This window comes from Teleopsis dalmanni, chromosome X (genome assembly GCF_002237135.1).
Source record: "Teleopsis dalmanni isolate 2A chromosome X, ASM223713v2, whole genome shotgun sequence".
Taxonomy (NCBI): domain Eukaryota; kingdom Metazoa; phylum Arthropoda; class Insecta; order Diptera; family Diopsidae; genus Teleopsis; species Teleopsis dalmanni.
This window is the reverse complement of record NC_051848.1, coordinates 3,010,608-3,037,454: the sequence shown is the minus strand read 5'-3', so window position 1 is coordinate 3,037,454 and position 26,847 is coordinate 3,010,608. Positions and strand designations below refer to the sequence as shown.

Here is a 26,847-nt window from a genome sequence, read left to right as displayed (position 1 = left end):
TTTTAAAAAAAAAAATTTTAAATATATATTTTATATATTTACATAAGTATAATGAAGAATATATATTTTTTATAATATATTTAACCCTGGACGCATAATGTACGTAAATTTGACGTACACGTTTTCGTTTTTTACAGTTATTTCATTTTTGTGTTCATATATTGCTCTCGCGCTCTTGATATGTTCAGTCGGGATCTAACTCTTGCGTAAGGTATATGATAAGTGTCGGTAAGTCATGACATAAGTTAGATATTGAGTCGTTGTACGTCATTTTTACGTATGATTATACTTTGTGTAACTTTTATGGCTAATAAAGTATTTTGAAAAACTTTTATTTCTTTCAAATTTCAGTAAAGTTTTAATAGAAATAGAATCAAAGAGATTTAATATTGTTGAAATATTACAAAAAGATGAAGAAAATGATCAGAAAGGTGGAAAATCTAGTTCTGGTCGAACATATTGTGCATTCTGTTCATATAAGAAAAAAAGAATGACAAACGTTAGATGTAGTTCTTGTAAAAAGCCGATTTGTAGAGAGCACAATCGTGATACATGCTTTAAGTGTATTTCTGCATAGGATTAATTATTATTATATAACTATAAATTAGCTGATTTGAACCAAAAGTTCCTAATAATTTTAATTATTTTCGTAACATTTATGACGATCTCAATATGACTTGCTATTTGTATAAGCTAACTTTAAGTTGTTCATTTTATAAGTATATATAAATTTCATTTACTTTTTTGTTTCTATTATTATTTTTTGATTTATTCTAAATAAAAATAAAAAAAATATATTAAGAAATATTGAAAATTTACTCTTAATACATAATTTTGAAAAATGCAATTCCTTTTTAAGTGAAAATCATTGGCATATTATATTTATTATGTTTATTTAAAAAATGTGTTTGAAAGTATTACTGTTTTGTTTTAATTTGAATAAATAAATACTTCTTTAAAAACTTGTAAAAAACTTGCACTCATTTAAATTAATATTACGGCAAAATATAAACTCTGAAAATTGCACGTCATTTTTACGTATGATTATTCTTAACGTTAGTAGAATTATGATTATACGTCCAGGGTTAATATAATATAATATATTAAAATTAATTTATTCTTTTAGCCACTGTTGTGTTAATGCAGCAGTATTTGCTACGATTTCTATTTAACATGAGTTAAATTCAGTAAATAATTGTTTATGTATAAATTATTACAATAATGGATTATACATCTTGCGGCTTTTCATCACATTTGTATTAAAATTTAATTGTCAACTTGTATGCAATAGCGATTAGCAGCTGTTTTTGATTTCTCCACGAAGAAATAGAACAAATCAACTTCATATCACGAATTACAAATGATAAAATTTTTTTGAAAGATATTTGTGCCAGAAGAGCTTAAATCTTACAAACGGTCTTCCGGTCCATCTAACGCAAGACTTTTAACGTTCTTTGCCAGAAGTGAAACTGTTAATAATAAAAGCAGCTTGTTGTGACTTTTGCTGGAACTCATGCTGGTAATTTTGTGATTGTTAATTCTGGTAACATAATAACAAACACAGTCTGGTAGCACTGTTTACGTGGTCCATTAAATTCAGAAGAAAAGAGGAAATTGTTTTTTTTATTGGTGAAACCTGTACACAATATAAATTTCCTCTGCTGGTTAGTTTTATGTCCACATTCATAATGGGTGGAAGTACTGTGTTTTGCGTGTGAAATTGTGAAATAAATGTAGATTTAATGATAAAGTTAATGTAATGTGGAATTAGTGGCTTATGAAACATGCATAAAACAAAATAAATTTAATAAATAAAAAATTTTTTGTTAATAATATATGTTTGAAAATAATATATATATTTATTACAATTGATTAAGTTGAATGTTTGCAAACAAATTTCAAGAGAATTACAGAGAGAAATAAGTACAGGTAAAGTCAACTCAATGAAAAAAAAAAAGAAAAATATCTCTAGAAAACAACATTTAAACAGCATTTTGTGCCAATAAGTTTATAACAGAAAATTATAAAAATTTAATAAAATTTTTATATAAAAGTGTTAAAACGCCTTAAATCTAGGAATTGTGTGTACTTAAAATCAGTTAAATGCAAAAATTCTTGGAATTTTAATCAAAATATAGCCCAAAAGAAGCGAAATTGTTGACGCACAAAAGATACCAATTCCAAGAAACTCATTTCTAATTTAGACTGAATTCTCAGAAGTGACAACAGACAAGACAACAACACACAGCAACAAAACAACACACTTATAGCCGCACACCACTCAAAATTCAACGTGAACAACAACAACAACAACGATACAATACAATACACAATCAACAGCAGAAGCACAGCAAAGGCAGTAATAGCAGCTGAATTGACTCATTGTTGTTGGCCACCTTGTGGCATAAAAGAGAGTAAAAAAGCATTCAAGAGAAAATACAAGAAAAAAAAATAAATAAATAAATAAACAACTACAACAACAACAATAACAGCAGCAGCAACAACAAATACAATACAAAATCAGTTTATACATTATAATGCCAATTCGTGGGAAATTGTTAATTGTTCACGGGAATTATTCAATTCCAATGATATTAAAATGTGAATTTTTTTAACTTCAAGTTGAAATGAAATGTTAATTATAAAAACACAAGATTATATTGTGTAGAGTAAAGAGTTTTTCAATTGAATTTTTTTAATAATAGAATTTGAATTTGTGAAAATCAGCAATTTCTATGTTTATATCTGTTTAATTACAGTTGCAACAATACACATACACATGCATACATATATATGCAGATTTCATCTAAAAACAAAAATAACAACAACAGAAATAATATGAATAAAAAACCAACCACATGCATTAAAATTGCTTGCTGCTTCTTGTTATTTTTGTTGTAATTGCTGCGTTTTGTAGTTGCTCTTCCGCTAGTGGTGTAGTATTAGTCGTTGTTGTTGTTGCTGCTGTTATTATTTATTTTGTTGCAGTTGTTGTTGATTTTGCTGCTGCTGTTGCTGCTGCTGGTGGTGGTGTGGTTGATTTGTTTTTCATAGCTTTGGATGTAGTTACACAAAAACCAGATATGATTTCCGTAATTTAGGGTTTCAATATGCACTGCCATTCGTATGCTTGCTAGCCAAGCAACTTCACACTTGATTGAACGACAAAGCTGATATCCAAATACATTTCATTAAATTGAAATTTTTCTCTTCGGCTGCATTTTTTTTTGTGTTTAGCTTTTTGGGTACGGGTACGGCTTACATACATACATACACACATACATACATATATCATGTGTCGTAAATGCACAAAGTCAGCAGTTCATAAAATGCATATTTCATTGAAAAAAACCAACGTAGCCAACGTAGCCGATACGACGGTTACCAACCAACCAGTAAAACAGTACGAACGAACGAACGAAATTCAAGAAATTAATGAATGACTTGAAAAGAATTTTGTGGTAATATTTTGGATGACATGATGAAATTCAGTAGTTTTTGCTTATAATTAAAAAAAAAATATTTATGTAGTAAGTGCATGCATGTATGCTACTCTGCTTACTCCCTTATAAATGTATGTAAATGTATACATACATTTATGCATGCATAATACACATTATATATATATATATGTGAGTAGTAGTAGTAGTAGACATGCTGCTTAAATTACCAAATTAAGAATTTCTTTATCATATCCGTTCAAAAACTTTGGATTAAATATCATGTCGCCACAATGTGTGCTGGCCGTTGTTGTAACTTCTCTACTTAGTGTTGTTCTTCTTCTTATTATTATTGTTGTTGCTGTTAGTGTTGTTGTTGTTGGTAATCAATCTGGTAACCGAATTAATGAACTCCAATTGAATATCATACTACATAATATTGGTGAAAAGAAAAAAAAAACTTAAAAATTCTATTGAAATTAGAAGTAATAAAAATAAGGGGGATAATATCTATATGCTTTATATTTCAATAATTTAATTCAATATTAAAAATTCAAAAATTTGTGTGAAATTTGCTAAATTAACGAATTTTTGTCATTAAAGAATCCCACAAAAAAAAAAAATCAATCAGCTTTTTTTCTTTTCCTACACATAAAATTAACGACCTACAATAAATAGCAAAATAAGCTTAAAAAAATTATTATTGATAAAATAATAAATATTATATTGAACCTTATTTAACACATATAACACATATAGCATATACGTTGGGAATCATCTATTAACACAGAGCTGCCGCATACAAGCTTTATATTTAACCTACACTATTTACTTACTTTTTCAGTTAACTCTATTTAGTTAATATATATTTTTAAGAATGACAATTCCATATTTCATATTCTAAAGCGATCACTGTATAGACGACCAAGTGTCGCACACCTCCCTTTTCGGTTTATCTTAAATTTTTATATTGATAATTAAGTCTTAGAGGTCGCAATTTAACGACATACACTCTAATAATGAACAAGATTATATGCTGTAGTCACATTGTAGATGAAGAAGTGTCGTATCCCATTCATTAGCAATCCATTCTTACCCCTAAACAAACTCCTCTTACACTACCGTTACCTATCCATATCGTAAGCCATATCGTATACGTCCTTTTTATTCCTCTCAAGCAAATAACTTGATAGATCTCCGATGGTGTAAGGGCTTAATATTGTGACCAACACTATCAAAATTATGCTCTACGTACACTTGAATTACAAAACTTTTAATTCCATGCTAGATATTCGATACACCCAGTAGGGGTTAATAAAAAAAAACATTGAGGTATTTATGAAAAAAAAAAAATATTTTTATCAAATGTCCTGATTTTGCAAAGACAGTCTTGTTTTAAAAATTAATAATTGTCACTTACCTTGAATGTTTATTTGCGTATTTAATCGTTCCTTGGGTACATTAAGATATTTGGTAAACAGAAAAAAAAATTGTACCTAAAAATTGATTGGTTTTTGTGGCAGGTGAGCGTCATCTTCTGTTAAATTCACGCATATATCCATTTTGTTAACACAAATATTTTTCAAATTGGAATAGTCAAACATATAGCTTCAATTGATACCGGCGGAATTCCTTTATCGTTGCATTATACTGGTCTCTGGTACGTGTGTTAAGAGTACTGTAGTAGTGTTAACCCTTTATGATGGTAGGTAGTCACGTTAAAAAACGATGGACTTTTATCACTCTATCTCCGACTTTCTTACCCTTTATGGTAGGTAATCACGTTAAAAAGCGATGGACTTCTATTACTCTATCTCCGACTTTCTCATCTTCTTTCTCCATTTCCATATTTTATTTTTAAATATTTAAATTATTCTGATAGCACTGAAGACTATACAGGCACGTGTCGAGCGTTTCTTTTTTTATGTTACGGTTTAGCATGAAAATTGTATAATTTTCTTATGCCATTCGTGTAAACAGTTGAGCCATTATTACGCGCACTTCAAATGTAGACAATCCATGTAATCTCAGATACTCTGACACGAGTACAAATAAACTTGTGATTTGTTTGAATAAAACTTTCAGTCTTTCTTTTGAAAATAAAAATACATACAAATAATTTCATAAAGTTCCACAGTTGTTGTTGTTGTTGTTGTTGTTGTTGTTGTTGGCTTTATGCTTTTCAAATGTAAATCCTGCCTCATTTTACGAGCAGAGAGCACATAATTCATTCGTCATATCTCCGGCTGTGGCTTATTTCAGCGCGTTTCTGGTACAATACGCCAAATGTCAAAGGTGCTTCGGTGGAAAAAATTATTATTTCAAGTTTTTGCGCCAATTTCACTTGAATGCATTCCTACAGCTGTCATATGCCAGCTGCTATTATCTCGAAGCATGGAATGTTGTCATGGCACGCTGCACAAAGGACAAAGGACACATAAATATTTATTTTCGATAACAGCGCATACAATGGGAATGTAAATATAAAACAAAATAAATGAATGAGAAAAAATGTGTAGATATTTCGAAGAATTCATTTTTATGTGGAATGTATTTTTCCCTGAATATTTCAAAATTTGAGTATTTATTCTATACTTAATCGTTTCTGTCGAGATCGTTGGCAGAGCAAGCAACGGGGATGCCAAAATGCCAAAATGCCTGATTGTCTGCCATTAATTCATTATCAATATTTGTATACATTATAAAATTAACAATAAATACTTTTCTACACATATATATGTAAAGATAAATATATATATTTTTTTTTTTTGAATTTAAAAGTGTTGAAAAGATTAAAAATGCTTATTGATTTCGATAGATTACTACACCTATATATTTTGTTAGAGTACGAATATGTTCTCATTTCTAAAATTAGTTTTGTTGTCATATTATCTAATTTGTGTTTAAATCTTTTGCTTAACTTAAGTACTTTCTAAGTGCACTTTAGCAAAATTCCTAAAAAAATAAACGAATTTGCTTGCTTGTCATGAGCAAAGTTTCTGCTACTATCTCAGATACAAGCACAAGTACAAGATAATATTTTCTAGGAATATTCACGACCGTAGGGCTTCAATATTTTTTGCTTCCTTTGGCATATCTTATTTCAATAATTTGCACTTGCTACTCACTACTCACTACTCACCACTCACCACTTATCGTTTGGTTTTAAGAAAAATTTCCGAGAACGTTGTCACACCTTACCAAAAACACATACATCAATTTAGGTCAAAACTGTACGGCTAATATGCATATATATATATATATATTTAAATTTGTATATAAAATCATATATATATATTCTTATATCTTCCTTTATATTTATATACTCAAATATTTATATACATTTATTTTTATATACTTAAATATTTATATATATATATATTTTTATATAAATTTATATATATTCATATATATTTATATATATTCATATATATTTATATTTATATATATATATATATATATATATATATATATATATATATATATATATATTTTAGGTTTATAATTTGAACACATAAATGTATTACTCTAGAATTTATTTAAAAATTCTAAAAATTTTTATTTTAATAGTGCCTTGCATATTTTAATAATGTTTCTTGGAAATATTCTCTATTTAGTTTATCTCGTCTTTTAATACAATAAAATTCTTTAAAATATTCTATGAAACTAATAATTTTATATATTGTATCCATAATTTTGCCGATATTAATCCAATTCTCAAATTCCCCAACCCAACTCTCAAATTCCCCAACCTACATTAAAAATCTGTATTAGCTATGAACTTCATTTTATGTATAAACATATTTTTATCTGTATCTTGTATATCTACAATCCAAAAGTAAGTATCTACTACTTACTACAACTTCTAACCTATCTTAAATACATTTTGGACATTGCATTATAGTTTCACGCAAAAAACAATAGAGGGGAAATGTACACGTAATAAATACACTATATGCAAAATATTTATGAGCACCGTAAAGTTTTATAGTCTCATGTTATTAAATTTGAAAAAATATAAGTATTTTTAATTAAAGAACAATTTAAATAGCTTTGTGATGTTTAAAAAAAAAACACTATAATCGCTAACAAACATATTATATTCTTTCAAAATTAAAGTAGTTGATGTTATTAGTTCAAGAAAAGAAACAAAACATATTAGTATGTATTAGGTTTAGTTAATCTGGCTGTAAGCTGCATAGGAATCTATTGATCTCCAGCAATGTCAGGTTAAGCAAAACTTCTATATAGGTTCATAGTAGATTTACAAAAAAAAAAGATTTTAGATTTACAAAAACCCTGCTTGATTCCTAAAAGGAATCATTTTTTCATTCCTGCGAACTCTTTAATTTCCCATACTTCGAAATCCCTAAGCATATAAAGCGTGTTCATAATCACAGGATTTAGTTCCTTTTTTAAGTTAATATTTGTGTTAGGCATTTATATTAATCTAATTTGAAATAGTATCACTTTCATTTTACTCCATTTTTGTAGTATAGTATTACTACATACTATTATGAAATATCTTTAAGATTTCTCGTTAAGATTTCTTTCATGTTAAGAATATATATTTTTTTACCTGTAAATAAATACGACAATACTCCTCAAAAAATAAATCAAAAAGCAAAGTGCCTATTTTTCCTAGCCTTGAATTCTTATGATCCGTGAAATACCCTTCTAGGTGCTTCTTCCGCTTGTGCATCAGTGCCGGGCGCTCCCCAAGCACATGGTAAGCAGTTTCTCTCTCTACTCTACAGTATTTGTAGTCTGAGTTGGATTGAATTCTTAGTTGCGTTAGCTGAATATTCAATCTACAGTGACCGGTCAATAATCCCGTAATAATTCTTAGGTTATTCTTTATTTGTTCTATGCAATCATTAAAAACATTTTAGATTGTGATAGTCTTGGTAGTGTTTCCTAATAAAGTTCTCTTTCCTTTTCCTTAAAGAATTGTTGCTTCTTTTAAAAATCATATCAGTTTGTCTTAAGCAACTGATTTTGTCAAATGGGAGGAACTGATAATTACTAAATTATTCACTTTCTGAGAACTGAAGTTGTTATTGTGTTGTTTTGAATCTGTTTAGATTGTTAGGTCAAAATTCTGTCAATGGTATTCCTATAAGTACCACGCTTTGAGACTCTACGTCAGACGAAATAATATTGTCTTAATTAAAATTTTTTTTTTTCGATTTTATTAATTTTGTTGAATACTTTTTTTTTATCATCAGTAGAGTGTAGTTCATAAATGTGTGGGTTTGACTTTGTTTAATTCATAACAACTCAACATCTTAGTATGGTATATGTATAAGTACTGCGATTTGAAGCCCTAATTCAGTTTAATTAAATATGTAGTCGAACGAAATTTTGTTATTCTTATTCCTTTTGTTAAATACTTTTACATCATCTGTAATGTGCTGTGCATATATGTGACATTTTGAACTTGTTTAGGTGATGATTGGTCAAATCATCACCTAAACTGACTTTACTTATTGAGACTTTATATCATGTTTCCACTTGTCAGTTTTGCTCATTAAGACCGCTATTGCGGATTATTCAACATACAAAGTGCTTTCATATAAATGAACTCGTTATAAATAAATCAACTCATTTAAGGCGAAAAATGTCAAATGCAACTCTAAAAAATAAATTTACCACAAGGGAAATTAGCAAAATTTGAAATATTTGTCATATGTTTTATATGTAAAATGTAAACAAACAAGTTATTACATGTACATGAATTAACTTATGTCAATGGAAACGACCAATGTAGTTTTAACTGCAGTGGAAACATCATCTTACTTTATATTAAGTGTAATTTAAATTAAACTAATCATATTACTAAGATAATTATAAGTAAAATTATTCTCTTTTTTGTTGTGAATATGTTGTTGTTGTTGATATATATTGTGTATAGATCTATTGCAGTAATAGAGCTATTAAGAATCCCATACCATACGTAAAGTACTATATATTTGTCTGTCCGTCCATTTCAACTCTTCTGCTCTGTGCTGTGATATCTGATTGATATGCATAATATTTGATACTTTAATAAATGGTATGTTACTTTTTCTATATTTCAAGTTCTTGAAACAGTTGCACTTACTATAAATATATGCTATATATGTGTATGTGTTTTTGACCATGAAAAAGTTCATTTACTTTAGGAAAGCTAAACATTTTCATTCGGGATTTAATCTCTTTGATCTAAAGGAATTATATAATTAAAAATAAAAAAAACATCTACAAAATAAAGTTTCTGATATAATGTTGACCTTTGATTTGTTTAAATCTTTTATCACATATAATATAAGAGTAGAATATATTGTTTCTTTTAATCACATATGTATTGTATATGTACTTGTATTATATATAATATAAAGTAATTGCGTATACAAATTCGGATGTAGGAGAGTGTACGTACGAGTTAGGCAAAAGTGAATAAATCGCATTTTGATTTCTTTGTATGTATGTGCAATTGTTGTCTTTCTCTGAAAATAATCTTATCGGACTTCATTCTTAATAATTTTGTTTATTATTTCATGCTAAAAGAAATTTATTTTTAAGAGTTTAAAGATAAATTTCCCAACGATGGCACCTTCAAACCACATTTTTACATATAAATACCAGCAACCTCGTCATATCTCTCGACCTCACAGCCCACCGCTCACTGCTCACCGCTAACGCCGACGCCGACTTCTATCCATTGCCTACCGCCTCATATATGCTTTGCCTGTATTTAAATCCAATTTATTTAGTGAAATTCATGTTTCTCGGAATTTTTCATTCACTAGAATCCCAAATGATAATAAACTTGCTAAATTCTTTTAAAACATTTGTTTTTAATTTTTTCTTTATACTGAGTTTTTTTTTGTTTTATTTTAAATTTTTATTTTTTATTTTTTTTTTTGTTTTAATTTTTTATTTTTTTTTTGTTTTAATTTTTAAAATTCAAATTTTATTTTTATTTTTATTTTTTTTAATCATATCTCATTTGTTGATGAAAGATTTTCGTATAATGATGAAGTTGGGGCTATATATGCTCTGCTTCTGGTGCTTCTGATTGTAGCGGGGTTGGCTGGATTGCTTTGTTTACCCTCACCACTTCATCGATAACAGTGTTTGTTGTGATAAAAAAAAAAAAAAAAAAAAAAAAAAAATCAAGGCTTCATTTTAAGTATTCATTATACCAGAGCTGGGGCTTAAGTGTTTATTTATTTAACTGAAAATAAAGTGCATAAGAAATCTGCGCTAATCTCTTAATGCGTTATGGTATTTCTTGACGATTGAGTTACTTTATCATTGACTGGAACGGTCGACATTTGGGGTGATTTGCAAATGCCATATAAGAAGTGTTGAAACGCAGTTAAAATTTATCAACGATGGATTGCTCTCTCGTGATTTCTGCGAAATTCGCAATATTTTTTATGGCAATTCGTGCCTTTTAGTCTGAATGGTATAGTTAGATACTATCATTTCGACCGAGTGTTTCGTAATTGATCAATGCTGATTATGTGACATAAATAGTTATATTTATTTACTTAACTTTAATGGGTTTGTTATTGAAAAACTGTGTTGTCTGCAAAAATTTAATGATTGTTTATTATTTATCCAACCCCATTCCTTGTGATTAATATTTCCTTTCAAAAAAAATAATATAGTTTGGAATAAATTACATCATTAATTTGGAATTAAGCAATTTTGATCTAAACGATTTTTTCTTAAATACTGCAAACACCGCACTTTCTATAAAAAGCGTACACATATTAAGTTTCTATAAGTTCTTTGTTCTAGAAATGTTTTTAACATAAATTAACTAAAATAATATAAAAAGAATTTTTATTGTTGCAGTTCACTACTCTTCGAAACCTCTGTTAAACATAACAATTAAAAAAAAATATATTTATATCCTGTAGATATCTTACTTGACGAACTCTTTAAGAGGGATATATGATAATAATAATGTAATGCAGTGTATAGAAAAAAAGTAAAGTTTTCAACGTTGTTATCTGTTAATGTAGTTCCTTAGAAACCAGGTAATATAATCTGTAAGAATTAAAAAACACGACTAGTCATCGCTTCTAATTTGGCAGGCACGAGTTCTAAGCCTGGCACTTGCAGTACAAACAAATTACATATATACGGACTATGAACTAATTAAAAAATTCGAATACAAACTTCCATAACTCGAAATACCATTTTGCAAAGAAAAGGTTTGATTTATGGAGACTTCGAGTTAAAGACTTTTTTTGTAATTGTTCTCTAAACCCTGTTGCACTCCATTTAGTTCGAGTTATGAAAGTTTGATTGCATTTCTTTACTCCACTGATGACGAGTAATTGGGAATACTCAAAACAGCGTTGTATGGTCAACCAAATTTAAATAAATTAACTAAAATTCTTGTTGTTGTCTTTTTACTTCTATTCGAATCCTTCTAATTTTTAGAAATTTGAATTTTTTTCCTAACAATAATATTTCTTCTTTAGAAATGTTTAATAAAAATCCGCAATTTGATTTTAAAGAATTAGGTAAGCAATATTTTTGCCTTCACATAATTACAATATATTTACAATCAATCTCAAAGTTTCCATACCTAACATAAGACAGGTTGCTATCTCATACCGGCAAATAATATATGTTTCTTACACAAATGAATAAATATACTAAGTATTTATAGTTTATTAATTTGGAAACGAGAATGGATTCGATTATTATAAGTGTTATCTCATTCACTGGGAAACCCTAAGCTTGTTATTCAAATTTCTAAATATTTATTCACGTCTTTCTTCTCGTATAATCGCTTACATTTTTGAAGAGTAATAAAAGTTGTTTTTTTTCCTTTGTATCTTTTTATTAATTTTTTTTTTTTTGCTTACATTTTTTATATATTTTTTCGTTGTTTGTATTTTGGCAATTTAAAATTTTTGTTTACAAACAGATATGAAAACAACTTGAATGTGTTGAGCATACAAATTAAAAATCTCCAATCTAATATAAACTAAAAAGATTTATGCTTTAGCATTTAGATGTTAGTATTTCTTTGTTTGATTGCTTAATAGGAATTATTTAAATATATATATGATTCTATATTTAATTTATTTAAAAATGTCTAAAACAAAATTTGTTTTTTTAATATAAAATTATATACGTCATAAGTAACTAAATATACTTTACCATACTTTTAAATTCAAGTCGATATTTTAGCAATTGTTCCAATTCAACGGGATTGAAGAAATGTAACTTCATTCTTATAAAGTTTAATTTTCTAAAGTTTAATTTTGAAGAAAATGTATAGCACTAGATTTTATAGATCAAGATATCTGCCACCTTATCTATTCATTCTTCTTGACATATCGGATACGTACAACTTCTATTTTTTTTTAAACATCTCTTTAGATAATTTTCTAAAGAAAATATCCAAAAAAAAGTATAAGATATTTTAATGCGAATCATTGTATAGCATGAGATTTTATAGATCAAGAGATCTTGCACTTTTTCTATTCATTCTTCTTGACATATCGGATAAGTACAACTTCTATTTTTTTTTAAATATCTTTTTAGATAATTTTCCAAAGAAAATATCCAAAAAAAAGTATAAGATATTTTAATACGAAACATTGTATAGCACTAGATTTTATAGATCAAGAGATCTGCCACTTTATCTATTCATTGTTCTTGACAACTTTTTTTTTAAGTACTCTCCGCCAACCTGCTAACAGTACTGAATAGTATACGATCTTTCTTCATATGATCTCGTTATTAAATATGTAGACGTCCACTTTACTCCAATTCTATTCCGGGTATTTGTATTTATTTGGATGATAAGACTAAGCCAGCGGATTCGCTTAATCTTCGTAAGTTTAGCTATATTAACGTCATTGTACAGTTCATACAGATTATATTTGCATGTTCTCATATTCTCTAGACTAAAATGAAATTTGCCTAATTGTAGTGGAGTAGTATCATACCGCCGGCCGCACATAGATTAGCTGCAGGCTACATGAGACCCGTGGGCCGTGCTTTGGACAGCCCTAATCTAATTGAATTGAAAATGTTGCTTTATTATTTGCTATTACTTGAATATTCAATTATGGTTCATCAAATTATATTTGTTAATTAAAATTTAATATTAGAGATGTTTATACTTTAATGATTGGTTCATTATTTGTATTAGTTGCAATAGCTAAAAGAGCAAAATGGTAGCAAAATTTGTCTCTTATCCAATTTAACGATTTATAGGGAAACACAACACTGCCGATATTGTACTTTTGTGATTTTTATCTATTTTTCACACTCAAGAAAGTATTTAAGGTGAATTTTTTTTTAACAATAAATGTGATATTGGCGAAATTGCAGAATGGTGTCAAGACTATACACTAAAAGGCTTTTCAATATGGCTTTCCAAACTGGAAACCATGGTAGTAAATTGTATAATATCAAAGGTGGACTGTTATAGTTTAAAGGGTATATAATGAGAAAAACTTTTTAAAAAATTTAAAAGTTTTTATCGGTTTTAGAACACGTTTCGTATATAAATCTCGTATTTCTACTAAATCCTAATTTCATATTGTTGAGCCTATTTTTTTTACTTTAGCGATTTGTCTTAAAAAAGGAAGTCATTTTGCGGTATACTTCAAAAGAGAACTGAATTATTTTTAATTTATTTTCATTTACTATTTCATTTTCATTGAAATAATTATGAAGTTATAAAGAATTATCCCCATTAACAAGTAATTCCGATATATGTCATTAATATCAAAACAATGGAAACACAATCATTGTGTACGTCATCCGCATTACGACTTCTCTCCACCTGTCCATAACAATCTTTCAAATTTTGCGCTAAGTTATCAAAAATTCCATATAATTGCCGTTAAATATTAATTACCTACGTGACTTTCAGCAAACAAATCTATCACTGGAGATCGCGCTTGTCACCGGAGTACGAGTGAAAACTATAATATGGCATTACTAATGGAACGACGACGTACTCGCTAACTTAACAAATAATAGTTGTAGTGGTAATGAGTTTTCGTGTAATTAATAATTACGATTAAATAAATTGCATAATAATACACTAAATTAATATGTGCAGATGTGCAATGCACATATCTACCTATACCTGTATAGGTAGGTAGACGAGTATATTGTACGTACAATCGTACGTAACGCGCGTGCCATTGAAAGAGGCGTTCATTGGCTTTCTGTGAAAGCAGCAGTCTTATCTCGGCGTTTCTTCAGAATTTCGCTTGTTATTGTTATCATTATTTTCATTTCCATTTAATTTCAAAAAATAAATAAATAAATTAAAGAAAATAGATTTGTTGCTGCTACCTTTTGCCATAATTGCACAAATATTTCAAGTACATTCCACACAGAGACTTAATCTATTTTTAATAGGAAATTAAAATGTCTTGCATGCAAAATTTTTCCAGTTTTTATAGTCTGTAATATATAATTTTACAGCTCATAAACGTTTATTGTGAAAAATGTTGTTTACATATTAAAAAAATTTTAGAAAATAATATAAATAATTTTTCAGTAATGTGATGAATTACAGTTTCTTCTGTGAAGACTACTTTTTATAGTTCTATCTAGACAGAACCTTTAGTTTTATTTTTATCACTATATTTTTATACCGTATACGTACAAGAGAGAATTTGAGAAAGGCACGAATGTTAATTATTAAATAAAATTAAACAATTAATAGGTAACTTTACAACTACAAAAGTTGATACAGCAAAAATTAATATTTCAAAAATACATATTTTGATGATTATAAAAAATGGATATGGTTAGCTCAGCTATAATGAATTGGTGACCATACAAGTTCATCTACACAGAAAAAAAAAACAAAAAAACGATGTAGACGTTCTTTCAGCGTCACTAAATGGGCTAATATGGGCTATAAGATTTGCTGAGGAGTGATGATTTAGTCATACCAGGCACGTCCCGACGTTTTCTTCAAAGAAAAAATGGTTTCACCGTCACTATAACAAGTTAATAACTAAAAAATTCGTACGAGATAACAATAGGGGATTAGAAAGAGGAGTAATCTGCACGAACGTCTGATTTTTCTGACTCAATTTAAATTGAAAAGTTTTAAGAAATGCGAACAATTTCTAAAACTGCCAGCTTGATGCGGCACAATTTGTATAAAAGACTCTAATTTCACAAAAGACCTTGTGAATATCTGCTAGAACGCCAGATATTTTTGATACAATTCGAATAAAAAACGCTTTAATCAATTACACTGAAAATGTGGTAATAATCTGCTAAAACGCAAGACTGATTTCGTACAGGAGTAGGAATAATTTGGAAGGATGTCAGTTTGATTTAATACAATTCGAATAAAAAATACTGCAATAAATACACAAAAGAAATGGGAAATATTTGGAAGAATGCAGTGCCAGCTTGATATGATACAGTTAGAATAATAGACTCTTCAATAAATTATACAGAAGAAATGCGAATAATCTGAATGTATATCAGTTTGATCTAATACGATTCGAATAAAAGACACTGCAATAAATATACAAAAGGAATAAGAGCATTCTGAAATATGGCCAGTTTGGGCTGACCTAAAGACCCAAAAGGCACCCCAACCAATTATAACAAAAAAGTATAAAGAATCAGCTAGAATGTTCAATTTGAGTTGACTCAGTTCAAATAAAAGGCAGTCCAAACAATTTTACTAGGGATATCTTGTAATAACACCAGATTAATAACATCGAGTTCAAGTAAAAAGCTCTCTCTCTCTCTCTCTCTCTCTCTCTTCAACCAATTATGCAAATGAACTAAAGTTTTTGCAGTAAAAAAAGGACACTAATTAAAACGGATTCCAAAAGACTAAATGTGGTAGTAGCTCATGAATTACGTACAATTTTTTTTAAGATAACATTAATACTCGTATATAGAGAGATTTTATTATTATTATTGTTAAGAGATATGGCACTGCGACTGTCGGATCTATTGTGCCCCCTTCTGGGTTAATAGCAGGTCACTTTGTGCATTATATATACCCGGTTTCTTAAGGTGGTGTTTTAGTTTACAGTTCCCTGTAAGAATTTCTGTGTTGATTTTAAATTTTTCTTTTCATACGTTCATACACTCCTGGTATCTCCTATTGTTATGGATACCAATAACTGATTTGGATTGTGTTAATGGTGATATATCATCCCAGTAATACTTTTTGTTTTGGTTATGGTTGGGTGTGATAGTGTCAGTAACATAAATCAGTCGATGAAAAGAATAGTACAATACGAAGAACCCGTTTTTACTAAACATATGTCTTATAAGCAGTATATTATAATATATCTTTATATGTATATTGTGTATCTAAGTATATATATATTTTTTTCATTGAATTGTATATTTTCTGATATAGACTAAAAATAATGTTTTTTTTATTGTTAATATGTATATAGTACATATTTCAAAACGTAATGAGAAAAGCCCCACATACCAGAAACTACATTGAGTCATTTTTTTATAATTTGGTGAGCTGATATTTTTATTCTTAAACTTAGTCATGCAAAAATTTTTATCTGAAAAATTTTTAAAATAGATCGAAATGTTATTAATCATTTTACAATTAAATTTTGTCTAAAAATTTACGTAATCAACAGGCCTTCCAGAATTTGTGTCGTCATACATTTTTTTTTTTTTTTTTTTTTTTTCAATTTACTGATATAAAAATGTAAAAAAATTTCTTAAACGAAATTGCTTTTAAGCTGTGAGGTGACTAATTCATTAAGAGTTTGTGTGGGAATTGTCGAAATTTTGTTAGTTTGGACTTTGTAATTAGAACAACTCCGAGTTATTAATAAATTTACTCATTTTATTAAATTTTAATTATTTTATAATTAAAAATAAAACTGATTCAGCTTATATTTTTTTTTCATGCATCTATTTCGTTCAAATTATCGGTAACCCATAGACTTTAAAAAGTCTCAAAACTTTTACTTTTACACCTCTATCTATTCCACTTAACTTAAGAGTAAATAATTGATATGAATTTAGTTTTATAAAGTAATACTATTAACTGAATAAAAGACATTTCGCTGACAGACAAGTATTAATAGAAATAAACAGGGTATCAGCATTTAATGGAGCAGACCACTGTGACCATAGTTGATCTTTTGTGCTTGTTAGTTTTAAAATCTTCATTTTAATACGTGAGCAGTAATTTTATTCTATTTTATTTTATTTATATCTTTTGAAATTTACTACCAGGTACATCGATCAATATGTATTCATTTGTAATTTCGTAAATTTTTTATATTTCTAACTTTTTTTACTGCATCAGTTCATTATTTTTGTGGTCCTTCCCTCTTCGGGCTTGTTCCAAAAGTTTGCCGGGTCAGCAAACTTGACGGATCCTCCGTTCTGCGCAATCTTTTAGCTATCATACACGTTAAGCTGTAAGCTGTATAGATCGAATCAGAAATTTTTTTTATCCGTCATCTACTTAAGTTCATAACTTATTTAATGCGAATAGTACTATTGTTTTCTCTACGCTCAACTTCACTATGATGTATTATTCAAACTTCGCATCCGTAAATAAAAGCGGAGCAAAAGCTTAAAACTGTCGTTATGTCAAAATTTCATCAGCTTATTGTTATTTTTTTTTTGTTATAGATTACAACCTTTAACCTCCTAGTTCCCAAAAATGTTTTAAAGCAGTCTGTATAAAACTCTTATGATAGTGATTATCTAGTGATAATTATTACAGTTACACCATAAGCGACTTTATAGTTAGTTGTGGTAGAGTTAATTGAATCCATAAAACCTCGTAATAGTGGGTAGTAGAGAGAAGATCTTCTTTTTATTTTGCGATACCCTCAAATTTTAAATATATAATGCTAAATGATTTGATGATCTTTATTAACAATTTTTTTTTTTGAAAAAATATTAGCTATTGACTTAAAAACTAACTCCAGTAAGTTTTTCAAACAAAAAAAACTTTGGGGAACTACGGGGTTAATTGATAAGCAAGCTTAAACTGTTCAGACTCTAATATTTTTTCTTTATTATTATACTTATCAACTTTCAAAGATATAACTTATTTTTAGTTCCGCCTCTTAATTGTTTCACTTGTTCAATATATTAAAAGCTCATTATTAATTATCAACCATTTTTTTAAGAGTAATTAAAATCTTTTTTTAAGAATTTCAACATTTATCCACCAACTGCAAGTCTTGTTATATTTTCAGTTTCTAATTTAGATGAAGTAAAAAATCTTTACTAGTTGTTCTTGCAAAAAGTTATTAATAATTCCTAACGCGGATTTCAATCAACAGCAGTACGACCTCGTCATTAGATGCGTTGACGTAAGAGGAGCTGTGTACGTAATAGTTTTATACTTGGAATTTATTAGGTCAAAAAGTATTATTAAATAAAACTACTCCTTCTCTGGAAATTTTCCTCTTAATTTTTTTTTTTTTTTGTGCTTATTTCCTTGTACTATCTGCTTACTTCACACTTCAAATGAACTATTGCCATTTCAATTATTGTATGGCATATTCTCTGAAATTATAATGCATTCATTATGGGTTATATTTGTTCATTGGTTTTTTTTTTCTTTTTTTTGTTTTTTTTTGTTTTTTGTTTTATTGTTGGAACATGCATTTTACCCATTACAAATTCCGGGTATTCCCTCATTCATTCCATAATTGAGATTGCAATTTATTTTTACTTACATTTTTCATTTGAAAATGTAATTACTGATTTTCGCAAAAGTTCAACTTAATTAGAAATATTTTTTTTTTTTTTCTTAAAAAGAATATTGTATAAAATTTATTTTCATTCGTTCGTTCGTTCATATGTATGAATTTATGCATATAAATTTATAATTGTCGATATAAGTATTGTTTTATTGATATTAAAAATTCTAAGAATATTTATTGTAACCAACCAACCATCCATCCATCCGAAAAGTCGTACCTGTGGTATGTGTGTGCTGAAATTGACTCGTTATTGAAACAGGATACATCGAGTAGTAGTACACAAGTGCATACGCTCACACATAACCACATATGTTCACACATAAGCACAAGCACATGCACAATTCCTGTCAATTATGTTTGAGCGTGTATGTTGTGTATACATGTGTATGCTACAATTTTTTGTTATTATTTTTTTGCACATTTGATTTCCGAAAGTTTTGATGAGAATTCCATAAAATTAAAGTTCTAAGAATATAATCAAGTATAACTACAGGTTTATCATTACGTTTTATAAAATTGTCAGATATTAATATATGTGTGTATGTTATGTATAATATGTATATATGTATGTATATAAGTTGTAATCGTATATTCGTTTATATTTGCTATAGCAAAAGTGCAAAAACTTACAAGCAATATTATCACAATTGCTATTTAATTATTGCAATTTCATTCTTTTTTTTTCACTGTTGCCACCTCTAATTTTTTTTCTAATTTTTTGCTTTTTACATTATTTTTATAATATAAATCATACGAGTATTACAGTAATTTCTATTAGCTACCTGATAAAGTCTCTATTGCCAATGGAAGCGACAAATAATATATATACATATGTACAAATAAATATAAGAGTTAGTTAGTTAGTACCTTTTCATGCTACGACATGTATTGGCATTTCATTATTTGTTTATTATTAAATCATGTTCAATTTTTAATAATGATGATGAAATTCAGTTTTCATTAACTTTTGCGCTGGCCGCTATTATCGCCTGTCTCAGATTGACTGACTACCATTACGATTACGTCGTACCTACATATCTATCAACTGTACACATAGTATGTGTGTATGTATGTACATTGCCTTCTCCTGCTGGGCACACTGTTGTGAAGCATACTGCTGGAGTGCTGTAGTGCTGTAGTGCTTGTAGTAATCGTTGAAGTTTGTATTTCATAAAAAAAGCCGACAAGTGGTTAGTAGAAGATACGCCGGCCGTGTACGTACTGTGTGAAGTTGTTTAATACTGAACGCAGCAGCGGTCGGTCATGAGTCATTTCGGAGAATTTCTGCTTCTGTTATTTATGCTATGCCACGAAGTAGAGAGCCAACCAACCAACTAACCAATCAACCAACCAATTCAGTGTAAAGCCAAAGTATTAAAAAGAAAATAAAGAATTCTGCATAAAAACGCATACAAAAGTACATATACTACATATGCATATATGTATATGCCATTGAATTCTAACAAAAAAAAAAGCAAAAAAAAATATGAATTAAAAAGAAATACTTAAGCTTTTTATAATTTCTTCATTATTTTATTACTTAATTTTTTTTTTTTTGTTTCAAATTAATTAATCTTTTTTCTGCTTATATAAACAATATTGGTGTGTATACGCGATGTGTGTTTATGTTTTATAAACATGAACACGGATTTTAGGGCGATTTGGGGGTAATGGGTAATCTTATTCGTCATAGCCGATTTGTTTGCTGCAATACTACGAAATCGACAGGCACGTGAGTGCAAGCAAATAAAGTAACTGAGAATTGATTTGCGGTTTTTCTGCTTGCGTCTTCTTCTTCTTCTTCGTTCTGCTCGTTTATTTGCGTGGAAATGTTTTACTTTCTAAGTGAATTCATCAATGAAAGTCCACTCCACTCCACTCCACACATACAAGCACACACACAGACACACTTACAATGCAAGTTTAGCGCGAAATCCAAATTAATATACGTATTCGTGTTTACACTCACTCCCCCGTTTACACGTCCATATCCACATCCACACCCACCCTCGCACAATCGGTTCAGTTCGGTTCACGTTGCACGTTAAATTTTGCTTCGTTCATCGTTGGCTGTTGTTTTGCATTTGTTTGGGAAAATAATTCTTTGCAAGTTTCAGTCAGACTTTTGGTCTCAACAGCACTAGTCCGGTTTTCTGTCGTCTATTGGGTAGTCTTCGGTAAACAGTTTGCCCTGAAAAATTTTGTTTTGTGTAAAAATTAATAAAATTGTGTGCTTATAATAACAAAAATAAAGAAAAATATACATAGTTTTTTTCTTCAACTAAGACGCCTCGACTATTCATAAACAAAACAAAATTAGTTAGTGCCAAATTATAATTTGTCATAATTAATTCAATTAGTTTGCTAATTAGCATTCAAATAAAAATAAACAATTTATTTACATTCGTTGAGTAATAAATTGAAATGCCTAGCAGTGATTCAAATAGGAATATTTTTAGTGAGTTTATTTTCAATTTTCAATTTAAATTATAAATAATTCTTAATTATTACAACATCGTAAGATAAAATAATTATTTTAAAAATATTTACATTAAAAAATTTTTGTTTAAAACTTCGCCGAATTGATCTATAAATAATATTCAGTTTAATAATAAAAATTATTTATATTGAATAATATTTCAAAAAATGTACTAATTATTTTTTGTTTAATGATAAAATGTGTATAAAATTTAAAATATATATCCAATGGAATTATAAATAATATTCTGAAAAATAATAATTAATAATTTATGTTAAATATATATTAAAAAAATGCACTAATTGTTTTTTTTTATGTTTAATAAAAAAAATGTTCATAAAATTTTGAAAAAATTACTAATAATTTTTTGTTTAATTAAAAAATGTTTGTAAAATGTATGTCCAATTGAATTATAAAGAATATTCCGAAAAATAGTAATTAATAATTTATATTAAACACATTTTAAAAAAATTGACTAATTATTTTTGTTTAATAAAAAAAATTTTCAAAACTTCGCCTAAATCATCTATAAACAATATTCAAAATAATAATAATAATTTAATAATAAAATTAATAATAATAATTTATATAAAATATATACATATTTGAAAAACTTTTATAATTATTTTTTGTTAAACAAAAAAATGCTCATACAACTTAAAATCTATGCCTAACTAATTTATAAATAATATTGAAAATAAAAAAAAAAATTAATTTTTTATGGTGTAATTTATAATTATTTTAGTTTTTATTTATTAAATAAATAAATTTTCATAAATCTTATATATTTTACTCAACTGATCTATGAAAAATAATCATGATAAAATTGATAAATAATTTATGTTATATATATTTTAAAAACTTTGATATTTATTTATTGTTTAACGAAAAATCTTTCTTAATAGTTTATAGTTTTAATGACCAAATATTTTTAATTATTTTGTTTTTGAATGGGCTAATAGGTCAGTAGTTAAACAAGCCCGACACACATCAAAAGTGTTATTTGTAAACGGGGTTTTTTTAAAAATCTCAAAATAAAAATAATCTTTAATATTAAGATTATAAACATGAACTATTATAAATTACTAAGATAGTTCGAAGCTATGGTTCAATACTCTGATTCACCCCCTCTTCAGAGTCTTATTTCCTCCTAGAATCGCTTTAACATGAATTTGGTATTTTAAATCATGCTCTTTTGATTTACGATTTGTGCCCAGATTTCTATTTTTTTACCGCATTTTTCGGTGTCTGCGATATTACAAAAACTTGTCTATCTAGCCTTCACCATCGGTTCAAAATATGCATTACTAATTGATCGTACTCCGATTCTATATTTGATTTCGATCATAAGATGAATAAAAGGATCCTTTAACACTAAACTGTTACATTAAAAATCTTTTTTTTAATTACTTTCATAATGTTCTTATATTTAATTTATATAGCTTTATGTAGTTATGATATTTATTTAATATTTTGTGTATATAGTTCCAATATTTACAAGAATATTGTTAAACAATAATATGTTTGTTTGAGTGTAGCATATCTGAAAAGCATTAAATGATCCTTTCGATTTAATTCTGAAATATTTTTTGCAGTTCTTTTTATACTTGCTTTTTAATTATTTTTAATTATGTCTGGAAATTGTTCGTTGCTTAATCTTCCATCCCTCCATTCCATTTCTCGTTATTTCTAGTATTTAGTAATATTTAATTATTTACAATCTATGCAATACTCAATTAAATTAAAATTATATGTCTTAAATGATTTTTTATTATCCTATAAAATACTCAATAAATATTATATTATTAATTCAAGAAGAGGAGAAAACTTTTTTGTAATGGATCGAAGATTTTTCTTTAGTTCTTAGTATTTATACGGTCTATATATTTCTTGCAATTTAAGAAATCTTTTGAATAATTTAAATATTATTTTTTTTAAGTCATAATAAAATATTTATATTCTCAGTCAATCGTTCATTTATTTTTATTATCCATTTCATCCTAATTTATTCATCTCGTTTACTTAATCTTAATCTTAATCCATTACAAAAATTACTGACCAAACTGTTATAATGCAAAATAATTAATATTTTCTAAAATTTTGATAAAATTCTATGAATCACTTATTTCAAATTCCTACATTTTCACTAACGCCTACGTTACCCGATTATGTATATTACTATGAAGATCATCTGATAATGTTTATGAATCATATTCAAGGAATTTGTTGTATTCCATTTGGCCGCAGTGCAGCGATCGAATATCAGGCGAAGTATCTAAACAAATGATGTAAATATTTGTTGAACATAGATACGAAGAGGAGTGTACTAGGATCGTTTATAATTCGTGGAAACAATTACTAAGCATTTGATCCATTTAATATTGTTGTGAAATTGCTGAATTAAGAGATATATGTAAAATAAACTTTTCTACATAAATAACACAGAAAAATTTGCATTGAATCCTTAGACACATTTTAATGGTATTCCGTTTTTTTCTGATAATACATATTCTATCAATGGTTTTGAAGAATTCTTTCGTGCTTTAGAAGCAGGTCTAATAATAACAATTCTGGTCATGTTGAATATAGTTATAATAACTTAAAAATCCAAAATGTTCAATTATCACTTTTACTGTAACAATTCAGTTAATTTATACTTATAAAATTTTACATCATTATAATTAAAAATTAATTAATGTATATATTTTTCACATTTTAGCACAACAATAAAAAAAACACGTCTGTAAAATTTCTCCAGATGGGGCACCGTTTCAGTAAAGAATCCTCAAATTCCTTAAAGGGTTTACCAACCAATCTACAGATCATAACAACAACTCGAAATTCGGAAACTAAGAATTTTACTACTGCAATCAATAACAATACAAGAGTGACTGGATCACCACGTTTAAGCAATACGACGAAGACCGTTAAAGAAAGTTTAATTATACCCAACGCTGAACTGAGTAACACTCAAAGCGTAAACTCAGATACAACGCTTCCAAGGCATTTAATTATAAAAATACAATACAAAATGGAAAAAGGTAATAAGCAAATACCACAGCTACTTGCGCAGGGAACGCCAGAGCTGTTGGCACGTTCAGAATTTTTGGAAAATTCAATGGATGCGAATTCAAATCCACAAATTATTAATTTGACACTTAATCATAATATATGCAATGAAAATAATACAAGTACAAAAGAAGGAAATAGAACTGCTGGCAGCTCTTTATTATACGCACAGAATTCTCCAAATGGAACTGTAACAAAATCATCAACTATAACTTCAAGTGGAAAAACAACTGAATCGTCGCTAGCAGCTTCAGTGCTCAATAATCATATCAGTGCATCCTCGCATGCTTACAATTCATTGTCAGCGCATATTAATGTATTGCAGCTTAAAGATGACTCAGACGACAACATGACAGATTCGGCAGAATATTGTGAAGTCCTACAAGATAGTCGGGCGTGTACACCAATCAGTCCACAGTCAGCAGCTAATGCATCGATACAGGAAATAACACATTGTTGTGGTAAATATTTGTTGTAAATAAATATTCTGATCAATTTAATTAATAATATTTATTTTTTTTTTTTTTTGGTAGAAACTAATTTGAATAATACAACATGTTGTCGAAATAAAATGAAACCAACAACATCTTCATATGTATCCAAAATACGCAATTGTCGCAATGTTTTCAAAAGCATGTTACAGCCACAAATCAAATCCAATAAAAATAAAGAACGCAAAGAGAACAAACATTCCAAAGATGTTGTATTAAAACCAGCTAATGCACTGATGCAACAATATGAACTGCCACGTCCAAGCGCACACCATCAAACACAACAACGAATTCGTCAACATCAGCCACATGTGCCAAGTACAAATTCTGTAATCTCGTCTAGTAATTCCACGCCAATATCGATAAGTGCTGTTACAACAGCAGATGCTAATGTCAACGCTACAAATCAATTATCATTATGGGCGAAGACAAACAATGATGTTATTATACCTATTAATTCACCACAGTTGGTGCTTTTACAATGCCCACGCACTTCAATGGTAACACTGAGTCCTATTAACAATAATGCTATACGCCTGTTGACCACGGAAATTGTCACTGGTAGTAGCAATACAATTAATAGTGCTGATACATCGATAGTGGATGTTACAAAAACCCCAACGCCAACTCCTACAAGTTTGGTGAAAAATGTACACAATGGTCCAATTATACATTCCCAAGTTGATTATGTGCATTGCTTAGTGCCTGACTTAGATAAAATTACGAATTCAAGTTTCTATTGGGGCAAAATGGATCGTTATGAAGCTGAACGTTTACTGGAAGGTAAACCAGAGGGAACATTCCTATTGCGAGATTCAGCACAAGAAGAGTTTTTATTCTCAGTGACATTTCGCAAATATGGACGATCATTACATGCACGCATCGAGCAAAGTGGACATAAATTTAGGTTGGTTTTATTTGTTAACTATTATCTATTGATTTTTATTTTAATAATTTTAACACCGATTGTGGCAGCAAGAGAACTGTCTGTTTAAAAAATATGTTTTGTGTAAAAAATTAAAACTGAATAGTGTCTAGCAATATTAAAAAAAGTGTTCATTTAACAGAGCTTACACTGTATGAACAAAGGATAGACATATGTTTATATCTCATCATCACAGTAAAAGCTCTCTTAAGCGAACGTAGGCGATTGCAGCAAGTCTGCGGAAAGAGAAAAATATCTATTTATTAGAGAAGTGCACTAAACAAAGTTTTAGCACAGCCTTCATATGACTCTTAACTGTAACAATAACAACAATCTTATTTATTTAATATTTTTATGCTTTAACGTTATTAAATGTTTTCTAATTAATTTTATTTTCTTCTTACAGCTTTGATTGCCATGATCCTTGCGTATTTACTGCTCCAACTGTTACTGGACTATTGGAACACTATAAGGATCCAACATGTGTTATGTTTTTTGAACCAAATCTCATCATTCCATTGCATCGCAAAACAACATTCTCATTACAACAGTTAAGTCGTGCTGCCATCGCTTCAAATACCACCTATGATGGTATAAGTGAACTTGAGCTACCAGCACGTCTTAAGCTGTACTTAAAGGAATATCATTATAAACAAAAGTTACGTGTTAAGCAATTCGATGAGCCAATGTACTCTTGTACATAGTGTCCACTCAACGT

General features: G+C 28.2%; 1 protein-coding gene across 2 annotated transcripts; it reads left to right on the top strand.

Annotated features, from left to right (window-relative positions):
* Positions 1-1,657: 1,657 nt before the first annotated feature.
* On the top strand, positions 1,658-26,847 carry LOC119687269 (probable serine/threonine-protein kinase ndrD). Of its 2 annotated transcripts, none has more exons than XM_038101527.1 (4): positions 1,658-1,929; positions 24,364-25,174; positions 25,247-26,111; positions 26,536-26,847. In XM_038101527.1, exons 2-4 carry the CDS (start codon positions 24,403-24,405, stop codon positions 26,831-26,833), a joined length of 1,935 nt encoding a protein of 644 aa, XP_037957455.1. In that variant the 5' UTR covers positions 1,658-1,929; positions 24,364-24,402; the 3' UTR covers positions 26,834-26,847. The 2 variants fall into 2 exon arrangements, with proteins under 2 accessions (XP_037957455.1, XP_037957456.1); XM_038101528.1 differs by lacking the exon at positions 1,658-1,929 and adding an exon at positions 21,280-21,623.